The sequence below is a fragment of the Oncorhynchus mykiss genome, chromosome 22 (assembly GCF_057628025.1).
Source record: "Oncorhynchus mykiss isolate SJ-2025 chromosome 22, ASM5762802v1, whole genome shotgun sequence".
NCBI lineage: Eukaryota > Metazoa > Chordata > Actinopteri > Salmoniformes > Salmonidae > Oncorhynchus > Oncorhynchus mykiss.
Window position 1 is genome coordinate 12,327,434 of NC_143043.1, and position 21,175 is coordinate 12,348,608.

At 43.0% G+C, this 21,175-nt stretch overlaps 1 protein-coding gene across 1 annotated transcript; it reads left to right on the forward strand.

Moving 5' to 3' along the window:
* The first annotated feature begins 412 nt into the window (after window positions 1-412).
* On the forward strand, window positions 413-20,912 carry f5 (coagulation factor V). The gene is made up of 24 exons (XM_036958701.2): window positions 413-1,099; window positions 1,761-1,843; window positions 6,836-6,958; window positions 8,046-8,258; window positions 8,385-8,555; window positions 8,809-9,030; window positions 9,504-9,669; window positions 9,923-10,103; window positions 10,270-10,572; window positions 10,803-10,950; window positions 11,219-11,431; window positions 11,650-13,834; window positions 14,001-14,169; window positions 14,378-14,614; window positions 14,855-15,074; window positions 15,294-15,473; window positions 15,916-16,032; window positions 16,249-16,320; window positions 17,258-17,343; window positions 17,725-17,880; window positions 18,152-18,296; window positions 18,472-18,623; window positions 18,830-19,012; window positions 20,363-20,912. Exons 1-24 carry the CDS (start codon window positions 639-641, stop codon window positions 20,507-20,509), a joined length of 6,333 nt encoding a protein of 2,110 aa, XP_036814596.2. The 5' UTR covers window positions 413-638; the 3' UTR covers window positions 20,510-20,912.
* Window positions 20,913-21,175: the final 263 nt, after the last annotated feature.

Consider the following 21,175-nt stretch of genomic DNA (forward strand, 5'->3'; position numbering starts at 1 on the left):
AGCTTAATTGCATACTATGATTGGTATACTGAATTAAAATTCAGACTAATGTCTGTGATTATGCAATCCCTTGTTAACACTGTGCTGTTTAGTAGGTCCACTCTAGCAAGAAACAAAAAGAGTTATACAAAGGTATAAGTGCAAGTTTGCCATTGTCTTTCCTTTTGTTAAAAAATATATGACTGATTATTCAACTTTAGTAAGTTCTGTATACTCATTGCATAGGGATTTGTGCAGGTAGTAACACAGGCTCAGGTATAACACAGGTATGACAACCGGAGGAGAAATCGCAAGTTGCCTTTTAGTTGAATTTTGACCTGGTTCCCTACACTTGCCATTCTTCCCTTTTTCTCCAACCATTGTCGTGCATGGGCTGTTGCTGAACTATCTGTCCCTGGTGATGAATGAACAGGTCCAGGCTTATCATGGAAACTTTTTGGGAAAGCATCTGTGGGACACCCATGGTGCACAGTAAGGAATGAAATATTATCTTAAAGTCTGAGGTCTGGAACAGTTCTGAATAAATATCAAAACAAGAGTGTCATCTCCAGTGCGTAGTAACATGTGTGAAGGAAATTGCTTCGCTAGGAGTGACTAACAGTAAATCATGTGGTTTCAATTAACAAGATTGAAAAAATATGTTGGAACACTGCGCAATGCCCTGGCTGGGACTTGTTTGTTTGTCTGTGTGTCTGTGTGTGTGTGTGTGTGTCTCTGTGTGTGTGTGTCTGTGTGTGTGTGTGTGTGTGTGTGTGTCTGTCTGTGTGTGTCTGTGTGTGTGTGTGTCTGTGTGTGTGTGTGTGTCTGTGTGTGCGTGCGTGCTTTTGTCTGTGTCCTGTGATAAAGCACAGAGTGGACTCTTCTTGTCAGATAACAGTTTCCTGTCATCCAGAACAGACAGACTGTCCACACCTGGAGTTCCAACCCCAGATATGAGGCTTCGTTCCTGGGAATGGACTCACCGTCTCCTGCCTCTCCTGGTGCTCTTCTCGGTTCTACTGTCCCACACTACAGCAGAACAGCACTCAGACAGAAAGAGATACTACTATATTGCTGCTGTGAACATAGACTGGGACTACACATCTAATGGACCACAGAGGTAAAACTAAAAACGAGTTAATAGCTTTATATGAGATTTACTATATTTCTTTTTTTCTGTGACCTTTTGTCTTTGTATTGGGTCCTGCATGTGAAGTTGAATCTTTTTGACCTCGCTAAGAGCAGTGTTAATTCAAGTGTTTGCCATATGCTGTTGACTACATTACAGATTTACTGAGTTGATTTGGCTCTTGTCTTCTTGGAGGGTGTATCGTGTAATTGTTTGATCAGGTGGATAGGTCATGGCAGCACAGTGCTCTCTCACTTGTGTTCCCATTGAATGGAACATGGGACAAAAATGAAAACGTTCTGTTCTTTCTTTATATCATTGTGTGTATGTCAAGTATCTCCATCAATTATGTGACGAGTGCAGTCTGCTTAGAAGGCAATATTGTCCTCATTGGAAAAAGTTAGGCTTTAATAATTATGTTTTCTGTTTTAATGTAAAGTCAATACATTTACAATCTCCAGCCAAGTTCTTGATTATTATCACCTTTATGGTGTGAACCTAGACTGGGGAATATAAAATAATGTACATGATAATTATGTATTTAAGTTACTGAATTATGTGTAGAATTTGTCTTTCTATATCACCCACTGTATGTTTTATATTGGGTCCTTTTCTGTTCATTCACCGTTTGTGTTTTTCCATTGTTGTCTAGGTCTGGCCCCTCCTATAGGAAAGCGGTGTACAGGGAGTATGAGAAGGGATTCAAGCAGGCCAAGACCCATCCTTCCTGGCTAGGTAAATTATGTTTATGCTTTGGCGTTTTCACCGTTGTCGGGTAAATTATGTGTATGAGTCTGGGCTATCCCACATACAGACTGTCTTTCATTAGTGAATGTTCCTGTTTGCCCATACAGTCACAACTCCACCTCAAGTTCCCTCATGACTGATAAACATAATAAACATGATAAGATACATTTACTCCTGTCTACATGTACTGTATGTGTGTCTTTCAGAGTGGTTGGAATAAAGAGGACATTACATTTTCATTGGACCTTCTACTCCATCTTCTTTTCTGACCCAATGACAATGTATCATGTTGAATGATGAACTGAGTTTCTGTAATAGCACCTTTAACTGCACAGCAAAATCAATGGTGTGAATTTAACTCTGAAAGTGTCAAATGTACACTATTGTCAGTGAACTGAACTGGTATTGAAATAATAATTTAGAAAGTTTTAAAGATTTAACTCTATTGCAGTGTTCCTCATTTTACTTTTAAAGTTTTCAAAGGAACTCGATTCTGGTGTTTGCTTAGCTCTACTGTAGCGTAATACGCAACAGCTACAGTGTAAAGCATAACACTTGATTTGGCGTAAAATGGACTCCCTTTGCTAAGTGCTGACTCTGTTACACTTTTTCAGTGTAAGAAATGAACACCTGTAGTTTTACAGTAAATCATTTTTGGCTGTTGTTTTAACACTGTATGGTGTAAAGTCTCATTTGCATATTTCCCAGGGTTCCTTTTCTTTTTGAGTAAATTGTAGAGTTAACACCCATGACTGTACTTGTTAATGACAGAGACATGGTTGTAGAATTATTTCCTGCTAAAGGCCTGTGGTTTTCACCAAGTTATTTCCTGGATAAATGTCATCATTAAAATTAAACTATAACAATACATTACATATATCATAAGCACTTATTTATTGGCTTACTTGATTACCTAGTTTTATCCTAACACAGTGGTGTTATGAAACCTCTGGTTAACACGCCACAGCAGGCCTGCAAGTCACATTATGCTGGCTTGTAAAGTGTTACGTAATACCTATAGGAATCCAGCCAGAGTTAAGATATCCAATGGTCGGAACTTTTATTCACCTGCAACTTGCATTCAGAACAACTTTCAGGATTGTACACACCTACCCATTCCAGGGTTGTTCTTTATTTGGACTATTTTTGACATTGTAGAATAATAGTGAAGACATCAAAACTATGAAATAACACATATGGAATCATGTAGTAACCAAAAAAGTGTTAAAAAAAATCAAAATATATTTTATATTTGAGATTCTTTAAAGTAACCACTCTTTGCCTTGATGACAGCTTTGCACACTCTTGGCAGTCTCTAAACAGCTTTATTTTAATTTAATTTTTATTTCACCTTTATTTAACCAGGTAGGCTAGGTGAGAACAAGTTCTCATTTGCAACTGCGACCTGGCCAAGATAAAGCATAGCAATTTGACACATACAACAACACAGAGTTACACATGGAATAAACAAACATAGTCAATAATACAGTAGAACAAAAGAAAACAAAAAGTCTATATACAGTGAGTGCAAATGAGGTAAGATACGGGAGTTAAGGCAATAAATAGGCCATGGTGGCGAAGTAATTACAATATAGCAATTTAAACACTGGAATGGTAGATGTGCAGAAGTTGAATGTGCAAGTAGAGATACTGGGGTGCAAAGGAGCAAGATAAATAAATACATACGGGGATGAGGGGATGAGGTAGATAGATAGATAGATGGGCTGTTTACAGATGGACTATGTACAGGTGCAGTGATCTGTGAGCTGCTCTGACAGCTGGTGCTTAAAGCCAGTGAGGGAGATATGAGTCTCCAGCTTCAGAGATTTTTGCAGTTTGTTCCAGTCATTGGCAGCAGAGAACTGGAAGGAAAGACGACCAAAGGAGGAATTGGCTTTGGGGGTGACCAGTGAGATATACCTGATGGAGCGCATGCTACGAGTGGATGCTGCTATGGTGATCGATGCACGGCGATTCAGACAGTTAGCAGGCTGATGCTAACACGCTAACAGTTAGTATGCCGGGGCTAAACAAGCTAGCAGTTAGCAAACCGGGTTAGCAAGCAAGCAGTTAGCAGGGGCCAGCAGTTAGCAGACCGGGGCAGGCAAGCTAGCAGTTAGTAGACCGGGGCTAGCAAGTTAGCCTTTGGGGGACGTCGCGATGGGGGTAAGTCTGTTTTTGCCTCTTCGTGCGGTGACGTCGATAGACCGGTCGGGGAGTTAGTAGGGTTCCAAGTAGCTCTAGGTAGCTAGCAGGCATAGCAGGTTAGCAGAATGTGCCTTCAGTGGGCGTCGCACCTGAGGGGCTTGTTGGAATCCCCGGGCAGATTATGTCGGTATTCCAGTCATAGATGATCAGTGGGGTTCCGTGCCCCGTACCGGCAGTAGAAGGGGTCGGATATTGTAGCCCAGGAGTGAGCCGGGAGATGGGTCTAGCATGGGCTAGCCCCAGGCTAGTTGGTGCTAGCTCCGGGACGGAAACGTTAGCAGATAGTCACCTGGAATGCATTTAATTTAAACGGTGTGACTTGTTCAAATATATGGAAAAGCAGCCAACATGTGCTCAGCATACAGTATTTGGGAACTCCTTCAAGACTGTTGGAACTGTTAGAATGCAGAGGGTGTGCAAAACTGTCATCAAGGCAAAGGTTGGCTACTTTGAAGAATCTATTTTGATTTGTTTAACAACAAATCATTGTTTTGGTTACTACATGATTCCATATCGGTTATTTCATAGTTTTGATGTCTTCACTATTATTCTACTATGTAGAAAATAGTCAAAAATAAAGAAAAACCCTTGAAGGAGTAAGTGTGTACAAACCTTTTACTGGTACTGTACATGCAAAAGCACAGATATTAAAAACAATCCTAAAAAAAACTAGCTGCAGTAGCATGCTGAGAAATATAATAATGATAGGTGTGGTTTTGATGGGACTGTTTTAATCTCCACAGTATAAAACAATAACTATGGTTATTAACACCAACACTGAGTGTTAATGTCACTCTTACAGTGTCAATTTAACTCCTGAATGAAGACTAGAAATGTTATACTGAAAAATAAACACCAATTTGCTGTGTGCTATAGTGCCTTAAGTCACAAAGTGCTTTGCATTGTACGGGATGATATTGAGTCCACCACCACGAATGTGTAGGCTTTTAAAGGTCCCTCACAGCCATTCTGATTCCCAAGTAAAACAGAATTTTGAGTGACTAAAATATCACCAATAATATTGGTTTGGATAGTACTTTTTCTTCAATGGCTAACTACCAGGAAGTTCAAAAGACTGGCTGAGTGGGCAGGGAGCTTATATTCATGAGCTCTATGAGACACCTATGTCAAGCAACATGGATCAACAGTTTCAACAGCAACAGTTTCAACTGACCTGAGCCCTAGGACCATGCCCCAGGAATACCTGACATGATGACTCCTTGCTGTCCCCAGTCTACCTGACCGTGCTGCTGCTCCAGTTTCAACTGTTCTGCCTTATTATTATTCGACCATGCTGGTCATTTATGAACATTTGAACATCTTGGCCATGTTCTGTTATAATCTCCACCCGGCACAGCCAGAAGAGGACTGGCCACCCCACATAGCCTGGTTCCTCTCTAGGTTTCTTCCTAGGTTTTGGCCTTTCTAGGGAGTTTTTCCTAGCCACCGTGCTTCTACACCTGCATTGCTTGCTGTTTGGGGTTTTAGGATGGGGTTCTGTACAGCACTTTGAGATATCAGCTGATGTACGAAGGGCTATATAAAATACATTTGATTTGATTTGATTAAGTAAGTAGTGTTGCGGTAAAATCATCATGTCAATTTGGTGATGCACAAAGCAACTCAAACATCTCCCATTTCGCATTTCTCTTGTGATGCGGTTCACAGAAGCACTGACGGATGTGTTGACTTGACAACTGCGTCAGCGTTTTGAATGACCCCCCCCCCCCCCCCCCCCCTTTTGTTCCATGCTGGCTGAAGACCTAGCTAGCCAGTAACTAGCTAACACCAGACACAGATGAAGACCTAGCTAGCCAGTAACTAGCTAACACCAGACACAGATGAAGACCTAGCTTGCCAGTAACTAGTTAACACCAGACACAGATGAAGACCTAGCTAGCCAGTAACTAGCTAACACCAGACACAGATGAAGACCTAGCTAGCCAGTAACTAGCTAACACCAGACACAGATGAAGACCTAGCTAGCCAGTAACTAGCTAACACCAGACACAGATGAAGACCTAGCTAGCCAGTAACTAGCTAACACCAGACACAGATGAAGACCTAGCTAGCCAGTAACTAGCTAACACCAGACACAGATGAAGACCTAGCTAGCCAGTAACTAGCTAACAACAGACACAGATGAAGACCTAGCTAGCCAGTAACTAGCTAACACCAGACACAGATGAAGACCTAGCTAGCCAGTAACTAGCTAACACCAGACACAGATGAAGACCTAGCTAGCCAGTAACTAGCAAACACCAGACACAGATGAAGACCTAGCTAGCCAATAACTAGCAAACACCAGACACAGATGAAAAGGGAAACATATAAGTATCTTTGCCAGATATGAATAATGTAAACTTTTATTTTGCTGACACCCTACAGTCAAATTTTGACACCAGTAGAGTAGCTATAGAACTATATAAACCACTCCCCTCTGCCAAGACGCTGTCTCTGATGTTGGTTACAAAGTGTTACTTATTTAAATTAGGTAAGAGAATATCATGTTACCATAGTTGTATTAAAATGTCACCCTAATAATGAACCCAAGTGTTTGACATGGGGGATGGGACCAGTAACTTCATCGTCAAACTTGATCAGTTTAGAAGCAACAGTCATTATTCATACTTTGCTCATCATACTTTGATCTGGTTTCATCCAAATATCATCCAATTTCATGAACACACGATTTTGACTGTTCAGAAAAAATAACCAAATTAGCAGCAAGAACATCCCTCTTAACCAATGTGTTTTTGTTGTGTTTTGCAGGGCTCCTTGGGCCCACCATCCGTGGTCAAGAGGGAGAGACCATTGTGGTCATGTTCAAGAACATGGCGGATTGTCCTTACAGCCTCCATGCCCACGGGATCGCTTACGGGAAGCAGTCAGAGGGTGGGTACAAACCAATGATGTTGTCTGTATTAACTGGCCTATCAGAGCTCATTGGTGGTTACTTTTAAATTGGGATTTTTTTTGACAGGTATTCCCACTAAGTGTTCTCGTACAGAATTCTACAGATATCATTTATTAAAATCTGTCGGGAAATGTCCAACAATTTACAAGTCTAGCCATGATTGTTGTCATTATGACTGTGGTAACTATGTGGAAACAGTGAGGTATTCTATCCCAGACAGATTCACCCATCCTGTGGCCTAGACAGTCATTGATGTGGTTGGAAAAGGGGACTTAGGGCATTTTGAATGTTATTCATTCAGTTAAGTACACATGTTGTGCAACACAAGCAGCTGTGTTTGGCCTTTTCATTAATATTAACCAGGACACACATATTAACATACAAGCCAGTCCTAAAGTCCAAAGGATTCTCCCTAAAACCTGTGGAAATCCATGATTTCCCCTAATAAAGCCTTGGGGGGTTGAGAGATGAGTTTTGTAAATGCACAGGATGTAGTGTTATTACTCTTTAATTCATTCTTAACTCAAAATTAATTGTGCCATTGCAAGGTTATGTAACATCGTAACAAGATGGCAGTGAATAGACCTCTTAAATTCCCCAGATTTTCCTAGATTCTACCATTTTTTATGAAGATGGTTTGCATATTTTGGAGATTAGCCATTTGTTAAATGTTAACTGGGGTCACTGTAAATTGTATGTTTATTTGGGGTGGCAGGGTAGCCTAGTGGTTAGAGCATTGGACTAGTAACCAGAAGGTTGCAAGTTCAAATCCCTGAGCTGACAAGGTCCTGTCCTGGTTAATATTAATGAAAAGGCCAAACACAGCTGTCGTTCTGCCCCTGAACAGGCAGTTAACCCACTGTTCCTAGGCCGTCATTGAAAATAAGAATTTGTTCTTAACTGACTTGCCTAGTTAAATAAAGGTAAAATTTAGAGTATAGGCGAATCAGGCCAGGTGACAAAGTCACCTTTTAACCAAGACAGATTCTGATCATTAAATGGCAATTAAGTTATTTCTCATTCTGCTTTATTTTATTATTATGAACCAAACATCCCTCCCTTTAGGCTCCCTGTACTTTGACAACACGTCTCAATTTGAGAAGGAAGACGATGCGGTGCCCCCTGGAGGTGAACACACATACTACTGGGAGGTGACATCAGACATTGTCCCCCGGGCCGCAGACCCCTCCTGTCTCACCTACACCTACCTCTCCCACTTTGACATTGTCAAGGACTACAACTCAGGACTGATCGGCACCCTGCTCATCTGTAAAGCAGGTATGTACATGTAAATGTGAAATGTATGAGGCCTATTCCTGACACAGTGGCATAAGTACCAAAACAACCATGTCAGTAAGTAACCAGAAAGAAATGAACTGAACCACCCTCTGTACCTCCCTACAGGTAGTCTTGACATGTCTGGAGAACAGGTGTTGTTCCACCAGGAATACGTCTTCCTCATGGGAGTGTTGGATGAGAGTAAGAGCTGGTATAAGCCAAAGATGGACAGTGCAACTGCCACTCAAAGCCACATCAAACACACAATCAATGGATACACCAACGGATCAGTGCCAGGTCAGTCAGTCAGATCCTCTCTCATCACTCTTGAGTTCTGCTGATATCTACAGATAATGGTTGTTGTGCTTTAGGTAGTTTAGGTTGTCTGCTTTAGTTGTTCCATCCCAGCTGGTTGTTGCTTGGAACTATTGCTTCCACCTTTCTCAGATTATATGGGTATAGAGCGTGTAGTGGGCTCATTCCTTCCTCAAGTCTGTCCCCCTCCCTGTCTTCTCTCCATCTCCTCCTCCTGTCCCTCCCTTCCCCCCAGGTCTGACTGTCTGCGCCCACACCTCTGTCAGCCTGCACCTGGTCGGCATGAGTTCAGAGCCTGAGCTGTTCTCGGTGCATATCAATGGGCAGGTCCTGCAGCAGGCTGACCATCGGGTATCCTCGGTGGGCCTGATCGCTGGCACTGCCACCAGCGCCAACATGACCGCCGTCAACACGGGCCGCTGGCTCCTCTCCTCACACACCAGCAAGCACCTGGAGGGTACGTGTCAATGGCTTAATGACATTCATATAACCGAGCTACACTCTTAGAAAAAAGGGTGCCAAAACAGTTATTTGGCTGTCCCCATAGAATAACCCTTTTTGATTCCAGGTAGAACTCTTTTGGGATCCATGTGGAAAGGATTTTGCATAGAACCGAAAATAGTTCTACCTGGAACCCCAAAATATATATTTTAAAGAGTTCAGCCGAAGAACCAGTTTAGGTTCTAGATAGCAAAAAAAAAATCTAATTGTGTATTATATTTGCATATGGGTTCTGAGAATATGTGTGGTGTGAGATTTACTGTGATGGACCACAGAACAGATTGAGGTTTATTCAGATATATTGTAGTGTATTGACATTTTGAAATGCACTTTGAATCAAGTTTGATTGATTGAATGTGTAATGTTCTATTCCCAACATGTTAAATCAACATGACCCTCCTGAACAAACTAACTTCTCTGCTGTTGCAGCTGGTATGCATGGCTTTGTCGAAGTGAGGAGCTGCGAGGGCTTTAACCCTCCCAAACGTAAGCTGACCATCAAGCAGAAACGAGAGAGCCAGGAGTGGACCTATTATATCGCAGCTGAGGAGGTTGTCTGGGACTACGCACCAAACATGCCAGAATACATTGACGGGTGAACAGCTTTACAGATATTTATTGACTTACTCATTTTGCTTTACTTTAGCCCGCAATTATTTATCGATCTAAACTAAATTCAGCCAATTTAGAATTGGGAACCAATTCAGCTTAATACAGTAATAGATAATACCATCGTTGTATTTGTGACATGATCGCCACTTTGACATTCTCCATTAATCTGTTGACTAATCTCAGTGTGACCTGACTTCCTGTGACATCACATCCGTTTCTCTTCCTGTTTCTCTCAGAGACTTCAAGTTCAAGTATCTGAAGCGAAGCCCAGAGCGTATAGGCCAGAAATATAAGAAGGCAGTGTACACGCAGTACAAAGATGCCAAGTTCACTGAGAGGGCCGAAAACAAACAGAGGAAGATGGAGGTGGGCATCATTGGCCCTGTCATCAGGGCGCAGATCCATGATGTCATCAAGGTGAGATACAAATGTTCTATTTTCAAATGCCCACTTTTTTCATGTGCCCAATTCTTAAGTTGATAAGATGTGTATTCTACCTTCTTCTCCATGCATGAACACTAAACTGTGTCCACAATTGTCTTTTGCCAGTGCCTTCTCAAGCAACTGTTCCCCACATTCACAGATTGTCTTTAAGAACATGGCCACACGGCCGTACAGCATCTACCCACACGGACTGACCATCGACAAAGTAGCAGAGGGGGCCAACTACCCGGCAGGAGGTAACCAGACCCATGGGGTTCAGCCTGGCGAGACGCACACCTATGTGTGGCAGGTGATCGAAGAGGATGAACCTTTGGCGGGCGACTCGCAATGCCTGACCCGTATGTACCACAGTGCAGTGAACACACCCCGAGACATCGCCTCAGGCCTAGTTGGACCTCTGCTCATCTGCAAGAGCCAGTCCCTCAACAAGAGGAATGTGCAGGTACTACACTGATACGACTTCTACTCAATTACTAATACATCACTTCTAAGGAACATGCAGGTACTATACTACTGCTACTTCATTACTACTACTGCACTACTATAACATTTTACTACTACTACATAGGTACTGCAACTGGCCTCTCTCTACTAATGCCAGAACAGAATTTGATACAATGTACTTTTACAGATTTTGGATGTGCAGTGTTAAATTAAGCTTTGTCTCTGCAGCTGAAATCAGACAAAGAGCAGCACGCCATGTTTACTGTTTTTGATGAGAATAAGAGCTGGTATCTAGATGACAACATTGTATCGTACAGTGAACCAGCAAAGGTCAAGAAAGAAGACCCAGAGTTTTATAAATCAAACGTTATGCATAGTGAGTATCACTTCCCTTCATCAAAACAATTCATACATGTTAGAGACAGGAATGGTCTGGGACAGGCAGAAGATTATTGAAATTGAGAAAATGTATCATATACTAAATCTTTCCTCCTATCTAGAATGCACTCCACATAGAAGAATCACGTTCATAAAAATCAACTGCCTATCACTGTCAAAAACTGTGCTTCATATTCAGAATAATCATTTTCCTCAAATCTGACCACCTCCTTTATTGACTTAAATGGTATCATTTCCTCCCCCAGCGATTAACGGCTACGTGTTCGAGAGTGGTCAGCTGCTGGGCTTCTGCAATGGTGAGATCGTGACGTGGCACGTGTCCAGTGTTGGAGAGCAGGACTACATTCAGACTGCAACCTTCTACGGTCACACTTTCGACTTGAACGATCAGACGGAGGACTTCCTCAGCCTGTTCCCCATGACTGGAGAGACCATCACCATGAACATGGATAACATTGGTGAGTCAGCGGGGTTAACTGGCCATACACTCCGCACACTCAACTTCCAAACCTCTAACCCGTAGTTCTACAAGATGCAATAGATAGGTTAGTGGTGGAAAATGCATTTGGGTCTCCAGCCGTCAACTCTACAGCAGGCACAATACAGGATTAAGATGATGTCAAATGTTTCCTTTTGTTAGGATTCAAGGACTAAATATGGTCTGTTCTTTTGTTAGGTGTTTGGCTGCTGGCTTCCATGAACTCCCATGAGACCACCAAGGGAATGCGTGTGAAGTTCAGAGACGTGGAGTGCTTCCGAGACTACGTCTATGAATACGAAGACGAGACCGTGGCGGCGACAGTGACGGATCCGAAGATCAGCGCTGACTTCTCCATCTGGAAACCCATGGACATTAACGAGGCTAAAGATAAGGAGAAGAGGGACGAGGTGAAAGAGAAAAAGAACATGGTGGAGGTTGATGATTATACAGCGGGCTGGGCCGATTTTCTGGACCTTAGGTCAATCAAGAAAAAGACGAATGAGACGGACGTGGAGATGTTGGATCTCTCTCCGTACGACTACGATAGCGCTGATGTGCCTGATCCCGACGGAGACGCGAATGCAAACCACACCTCATCCTCTTACGATGCACCTACAAACACGTCATTGGCCGAGAGGGAGACGATTGACGGGGGCAACTTTACGACAAAGGCTTTGTTGAACAAGAGCATAATTGAGAATGCAACAGAAGCGCTGAACTTTACCACAGATCAGTTAGACTCAAATCTTAACAGCTCCTCAATGGCTGAGACTGAATCAAAGAACATAACAGCTCATAACAACAGTTTATCATTTGTCGACAGCAACATCACTTCAGTAAGTACCAATAGTACAGAAGTTACAGCAACCAAAGCTTCACCAGGTCCGTTCAACAATAGCTCAAAGGCTGAGAGTGAGAGAGTGATGCAGATCAGAGGGGATTGGGCCACTGTGAATAGCACCTCAAAAGTTGAAGCATTAGTGGGAGAGTTAGAGGGAAGGATTACACGAGGCGATGTCTTCTCTTACTCTGTGCTTCTTCCCGACCCCTCTTCCAACACCACAGAAGAGAACAAGGGGATTGACGGCAACGATATTGTACTCCTGGCCAGAGAGTCTACAACCGCTTCATCCAATGAAAACGGAACAGCTTCAAATTCATCTCCGAATATAACCAACCAATCAGAGAGTGTGGTGAGTGCTGAAGTTGCAGAGTTCATTTTTACCTTGGTGGAAGAACACAACATGACCAACTTTGACCTTGAAACTGAGGATAGTGGTAACATAACCGTGAACGGTTCATTGGACACCAACACCACCACTGAGCAAGGAAATGGTACCTATTTCTCTGACGCCACATCCACACCTGGCAACGTCAGCAGTGTGGTGCCACAAAATGGCACACAACCATCAGACATTGAAACATTCTCTGACATAGTGCCCAAACAAAATGGCACAGCAAACACTTCTGGTTTGAACCACTGGAATTCATCAGAGGAGACTAGTTCTGAGAGTGAAAAGAACGCCGCTGTGCCGGATGCCGTTGTAGAGTTGTCCTCAGAAAGCTCAGAATTCTCTAATGAGACTACTGACGCTAATCCTGCTGCGGCCAATCTGTCACTGTCAACCAATCAGCAACCAGACAGCAGCTCGGAGGAGATTCTATCCCAGAGTTCTGAGAGCTCCAAGGAGGAAGTGGTAATCTACCTGAGAAACAACAGGAGTGAGGTCATCCGCACCATCTCTGTTGACCTGCAGGGGGAGCACTGGGGCTATGAGGGGACACACGGGATGGTCCCAATGGAGATGCCAGATCACATGATAAAATATATTGGAAACGAGCTCCCAGAGCTGCCAAATACGCTGGAACCAAGCCCAACTCCGGAAATACGGAAACCCAACATCAAGGTCGTCCACCGCAGACAAAGACCCCGTAAAGGCTATGCCATGAAAACCAAGAAGAAGAAGGAGTACAAGCCCCAGCCTCCGAGAGGCCGCAGTTTCTCCCCCAGGGGTTTCAAACCCCCTCCTATCACCGGTCAAACCCCCAGAGGGACCCGACCCATTTCCAGCGAGGAGGACTTCTCAAACAAAGCCATTGTGATTGGCGTGCCACGACCCGACTTCAGCGACTATGAGATTTATGTCCAGAGTGACGGCAGTGATGACCCGGATGCTGTCCTAGACATGGCAGCGGTTAGCGCTAGAGAGGAGTATGAGTACGTCGACTACATTGACCCATACAAAGAGAAGGAGGACATGCATGACCTAACTCTGGATGAGAATGCAAAATATTTCCTCAAAATGGCGGGAGATAACGTGAGGACATACTTCATTACTGCGGAGGAGGTGCAGTGGGACTACGGGGGCTATGGACAGAAGTAAGGACAAAAGAGCGGATGGGGCTGAGGTGTGGGATGTGTTGGGAAAACATAACGTCCCTTGTTTATTGTTCTATGTGCTCAAATGATATTTTTTCTGACTGGATTTATGCGTACCTTCTTTTTTGTTCCATAAAACCTTTTGTCCATTGTCTCTCCACAACAGGAGGATGGATAAGACACAGAAAGCAGACAGGTCCACAAGATTCACCAAGGTAGTGTTCCGAGGTTACCTGGACAGCACGTTCAGCACGCCAGACATCCGGGGGGAGATGGACGAACACCTGGGCATCCTGGGGCCAGTCATCAAGGCAGAGGTTGGACAGACCATAATGGTAAGACAGGAAACCCTGACGGCTACCTTTTGCATGAATCTACTGTAGGTGCGTTTTGCCCATGATCATGAATAATGGACCATGTAATCAAACTGATGTTCCTGGTCTGTAGGTATTACGGTATTTTTCAGGAAATGAAATGTGTGTCCTTGGTCTGTAGGTATTACGGTATTTTTCAGGAAATTAAATGTGTGTCCTTGGTCTGTAGGTATTTTTCAGGAACCTGGCCAGCCGCCCGTACTCCTTGCACGCCAATGGGGTTTCCTACACCAAGCAGACAGAGGGGTTGTCCTACGAGGACGAGTCCAAGTACTGGTACAAGTATGACAACGAAGTCCAGCCCAACACCACATACACATACCTCTGGAAGGTCAACGCCAATGTCGGGCCCACCGGGGACGAGTCAGACTGTCGCACCTGGGCCTACTACTCTGGGGTTAACCCTGTGAGTAAACACTTACCTTCTGATGGTTTAGTTAATTAACGTAGCTGATACAACATCACTATTTTCTATGTATAGTCCCTTTTGTGCTTCTGAGGTATTTAATGTGATAACTCTGTGTTGACGTGTGATGTCTTGTCCTCTGAAGCATCTCCTACACTAACCTGTTGTGTCTTTGTGATCTGTTGAGGGATATTCCAATAATCTAGTGTTTGATTGTTTGTTTTCTCTCGTCTCATCCAGGAGAAAGATATAAACTCTGGTCTGATTGGGCCATTGCTGGTGTGTCGTAAGGGCACTCTGAGCACGAAGGCAGTGGACATGAGGGAGTTCATGCTCCTCTTCATGACCTTCGATGAGTCCAAGAGCTGGTACTACGAGAAGAACCATGAGATAATGGAGAGGAAGAACAAACGAGCCAGGGTGATGGACCATGACTTCAGCGATAACCTCAAATTCAGCGGTAGGCACCTTCTAATCTAACACCATTTTGACTAAATGAAAGGTAATGGTGGATAACTGACTACTGGGTCATGGCTGGTCCCTCCTGGATCAAGTCTTGATTTTGGATTTTTGGTTGTAAAATCATGATATGCGTAATGAACAACAGAGACAAATTTACAAAACAGAGATTGTTTAATCGTTAATTTGTTGGGGGTTGTGTGTATGTGGGGGGGAGCAGCCATCAACGGAATCATCTTCAGTCTGAAGGGTCTGAGGATGTACACTAACCAGACGGTCCGCTGGCACCTCTTCAACATGGGATCTCCCAGAGACCTCCACAGTGTCCACTTCCACGGCCAGACCTTCATCCACAAACAGACCAGGGACCACACCCAGGCTGTCTACCCACTGCTGCCTGGTGAGAACTTAACTGGATGGATAGATGACATGTTTTGTCACATTTAGGGCAAAACGGTTCTAATGCTATGTAAATGCTTGAGTTGAAAAGTGTTATATGTACTGTGTGTATTTGAGTGGGAAAACACTGTTGTTTCACTTAGTCGCGTAGGCTGTGAGAACTGATTAGAACCTGTTCTTGTTTGTACAATGCTTGAAAGAAGTGGAGCCAAGTCCTGCTATCTCTTGTGTAACCTTGCCTCCCCCTCGGAGAGGCAAGCAGCTCTTTGTGTAGAAGAAGTATATAATGACTGTGTGACTCTGTATCCTTTGAGTTCCTCTCCGAGTGTGATCTCGTCTGCAATTGCTTGAATAAACTCTTAATAACTAGATAATTATCCCTAGTTGATCCTTGGAAAGAGTTTTCCTCAACACTACTAACCTGCTCTGGTTTTGTTTCCCAGGGGGCTTTGCAACTCTGGAGATGTTGCCTTCCAAGCCGGGGCTGTGGCAGCTTGAGTCAGAGGTTGGACTCTCCCAACAGAGAGGGATGCAGACCCTCTTCCTGGTTCTAGATAATAGTACGACCCACTCAAAAGCACTTATGCTAATGGTACCAATTTCTCAATGCCACATGTAACAGCAAAGGTGTGATGTCGATCTCAACTCCCAGAGAGTCGTTTTTACTGCTAGTGTCAATGCTTATTGAGTGAATTGACTCAATTATTATATTATTATAGACTCAGTTATTATCCCAAAGAATCAGTCCCATAATAAAATCTATTTGTGTTTTCCAGAGTGTTACCATCCACTGGGTCTGATTTCTGGGAGCGTCAAAGACAACCAGATCACAGCGAACGACAAAAGAGGTATCCTTACACTCAGTATCCCTCCGCCCTCTAGATGTTGGGTGCCTAATCAGAAATAATACTACCAACTGACATCTAGCCTTCCAAGTTAGATGTCCTTCAGTGATGTTTTAACTTTTACTGTTGCAAAAGCAACATTCCAAGTATAAATACTAAAGGATTTTTTTTTGGAAGTGTTTTGAGCAAAATAGTGTTTTTTAGACACTTCAAGGAATTGGTCTGAATCCATGATGTCATCAGCCTCCCTGCTTGCTTGAGGAACAATAGATCACAAAAGAGGAATTGCCCATCCCCCACTTGTGCCATGACATACCTGGACCACCTATTGAGATGTGCCTTTTGTTTAGTAAATGGGCTAATCAGGGTCACACTTAGTAGTCTTAAACAAATAAGTGAACACCTCACACACATGGTTCTGGGCTTAAAACGAAGAAGACACCTGTACCATGTTAGATATGGAGTTGAAAGGTGTAAGATTTTGAGTTTGCGTCTCAATATTACACTTGATATACATCACAGAAGACTGAAATGTAACAAAACCGTTTGACACAGAAACACCAGATTTTCTGGGTTTAATTTTATGTTTATTAATGATGAAATGATATATTAATAACATTCCACCCATGAGGTCACTAGGTCATTTGACTGCAGGAAAGGGCAACATGAGGTGAAAATGAGACTGGAGTGCCACTTTAACAGTTGCAGTGTTTTACCCAGAGGAGGCTGGTGGGAGGAGCTATAGGAGGACGGCCTCACTGTAATGGCTGGAATGGAATAAATGGAACGGTATCAAACTCATCAAACATATGGAAACCACATGTTGGACTCCGTTCCATTTATTCAATTCCAGACATTACAATGAGCCCCTCCTCCAATAGTTCCTCCCACCAGCCTCCGCTGGTTTCACCCTCTAACTAACTTGATTCTCCTTATGCAGGCTACTGGGAGCCCCATCTGGCCAGACTGAACAACCAAGGCAAATACAATGCATGGAGTACAGACAAGACAGGCAGCTGGATACAGGTACATAACCTCACCTCCCAGGGAATACATGTGGTGTCTGCAATATTATGTAGCTGGTGAGCAGTGAGCTTGCAATCCTCAACGTTTCCTACAGGTGGCAGCATAATCATATCATTACAGCGTCTTTGTGAGGATACACTCTGTTGATCAAATCAAATCAAATCAAATTTTATTTGTCACATACACATGGTTAGCAGATGTTAATGCGAGTGTAGCGAAATGCTTGATGTGGGGTGACATGAGTGTCATGCCTTGGTCCTGAGTATTTCCTGACACTGTAAACTCGATAGGTGAGGTTTTATGTGTCTCAACTTAAGCCTGGGTGGTGATACCTATTTGGTGACACCTGTAGTGATGCCTACTGTGACCATTGACCTGTAGGTAGACTTTCAGAGGCCCGTGGTGATCAGTCAGGTCGCGACACAGGGCGCCAAGCAGATGTTCTCCTCCCACTACATGGTCAACTACACCATATCCTACAGCACGGACAAGAGGAAGTGGATCTACTACAAGGGAGACAGCAACGAGTTCAGGATGGTGAGGAGTACATCTATAGAACAGCGTTGTTGGAGAGCAATGGAACACATGTGACGGGATTATGTGTTTACTTTCTAACATTGCTCTTATTCTAGTTATATGCACTGCGTTATATTTACATTGTCAAAAATCAGAGATACTTCTGGTTATCTGAAATTATACTTTTGATAGATACTTTTGAATTTGTTCAATGCTATGACTGCTAAATATACAGAGGTACAGTACATATGACTATATTTTTTAATCCAAATGTTTTTCTTCCATTCTCCAGACGTTCACTGGTAACGAGGAAGCTCATCAGGTGAAGGTCAACACCCTCTTCCCTCCCCTTATTGGTCGGTTTATCAGACTTCACCCTCTCCACTCCCACAACTCGCCCATGGTCCGCATGGAGTACTACGGCTGTGAGCTGGACGGTGAGCGATGAGGATGTTGTTGTTGTTGATGGTGATGATGATAATGATGATGATAATGATGATGGGTAGCATTCCTACTGTTTAATGTAATGTTAGCATCCAAGCCTATGTTCGAGCACAAATATTTCCCAATAAACGTGTAATAAAGTGAAAGTATTCTAATTCCCTCCATCAGGTTGCTCAGTGCCCCTGGGTATGGAGAGCAGGCGGATAGAGGACCATCGTATCACTGCCAGCTCTACAGCCTCCAGCTGGTACTCTGGTTCCTGGCAAGCCTCACTGGCACGACTCAACACACAGGGCACCATCAACGCATGGCAAGCCAAGGTACGATAACACACACAGATCCATGTAGGCACATGTGCGCGCGCACACACGCACACACACACACACACACACACACACACACACACACACACACACACACACACACACCACACCACACACCACACACACACTGTATGTACAAACTAATGTGGGCACACTCACCATTCCAGGTCAGTCATCCCTCTGTCCCGCCTGTCTCTCCCCAGAATAACAACATGAACCAGTGGCTGCAGGTGGAGCTGGCCCAGGTAAAGAAGATCACAGGTATCATAACGCAGGGGGCCAAGTCCCTGGGCACAGAGATGTACGTCATCTGTTACACTCTGGAGTACAGCGATGATGGACTACACTGGATGAAGTACACTGACGATGATGAGAACATGTCGAAGGTAGGAAAAGTCAGGCAAAAGGGTTATGCGATGGTATTAAGCAATGGTATTATGCGATGGTATTAAGCGATGGTATTAAGCGATGGTATTATGCGATGGTATTAAGCGATGGTATTATGCGATGGTATTAAGCGATGGTATTATGCGATGGTATTAAGCAATGGTATTATGCGATGGTATTAAGCGATGGTATTAAGCGATGGTATTATGCGATGGTATTAAGCAATGGTATTATGCGATGGTATTAAGCAATGGTATTATGCAATGGTATTAAGCAATGGTATTAAGCGATGGTATTAAGCGATGGTATTAAGCAATGGTATTAAGCAATGGTATTAAGAGATGGTATTAAGCGATGGTATTAAGCGATGGTATTATGCGATGGTATTAAGCGATGGTATTATGCGATGGTATTATGCGATGGTATTAAGCGATGGTATTAAGCAATGGTATTAAGCAATGGTATTAAGCGATGGTATTAAGCGATGGTATTAAGCGATGGTATTAAGCAATGGTATTAAGCGATGGTATTAAGCTATGGTATTAAGCGATGGTATTATGCGATGGTATTAAGCGATGGTATTAAGCAATGGTATTAAGCGATGGTATTAAGCGATGGTATTAAGCAATGGTATTAAGCGATGGTATTAAGCAATGGTATTATGCGATGGTATTAAGCGATGGTATTAAGCAATGGTATTATGCGATGGTATTAAGCGATGGTATTAAGCGATGGTTTTATGCGATGGTATTAAGCGATGGTATTATGCGATGGTATTAAGCGATGGTATTATGCGATGGTATTATGCGATGGTATTAAGCGATGGTATTATGCGATGGTATTATGCAATGGTATTAACCAATGGTATTATGCGATGGTATTAAGCGATGGTATTATGCGATGGTATTATGCAATGGTATTAACCAATGGTATTAAGCGATGGTATTATGCGATGGTATTAAGCGATGGTATTATGCGATGGTATTAAGCGATGGTATTATGCGATGGTATTAAGCAATGGTATTAAGCGATGGTATTAAGCGATGGTATTATGCGATGGTATTATGCGATGGTATTAAGCAATGGTATTAAGCGATGGTATTAAGCAATGGTATTATGCGATGGTATTAAGCAATGGTATTATGCGATGGTATTAAGCGATGGTATTATGCGATGGTATTAAGCAATGGTATTAAGCGATGGTATTAAGCAATGGTATTGAGGGTTATTTTACAGTCCTGCTGTTACTTCTCTACCCAAGCTATCGCTAATAAGTATTCATCTGATAATACTATTACATGAAGAGTTCAAAATACTGACATGCTGTCTGTCTTCCACACTCCCGGCAGACTTTCCCCGGCAACACGGATAACAATGGCCATGTGAAGAACTACATTTATCCTCCAATCTTCTCTCGCTTTATCAGAGTCATCCCTCAGAGCTGGAAGACCTCCATCACGCTCAGGATAGAACTGCTGGGCTGTGACTTTGAATGAGGGACACACACACACACATCCAAGATGCACAAATCACATTTCTACTTTAAGATCTTCATGCACATCCAAACGTCAGGTGCGTGCAGTAACTCAAACCATCACATAAATGATGAATTGATGTCAAAGGGAAATTTGAGGGAAATTTGGGGGAAGTATGAGTTATGTGCACGTTTCTCAGATTGGGATTCAGCTCTTAGCTCATATAGGATACAGACAATAATACGGCTTTATACATAAGAAAGTAGCCTAAAGCTTAGCAGATAGAGCAAAATGCATTTTACTATGTCGTCTTTATACTTTGTATGTTGTATCATAATTGAACATGAATGTAATGTAAATAATGTAAGTAGTACTCAGAGTATTTAATTAGTTTTTGTCAATAAAAAATCTATTATTGCTCATATTTTGTCAGTCACTGTGCCTCATTCTAGGATTGTGGCACGTGGTATGAAACTGTGGAAGCATAAAACATACAGTACATCCTATATAATAAAACATACTTTTTCCAAATACTGTACTACATTCTACCATGCTATCATTTGGTCAAATTCTGAATTAACCCCGACCCTGAGGGAGTGAGTAGACAGAGAGAAAAGGTGGATGGTAGAGACTCCCTGTCATTGTAGGCGTGTGAACAGGAGAGATCTCCCAGCCCAGTGGGGTGAA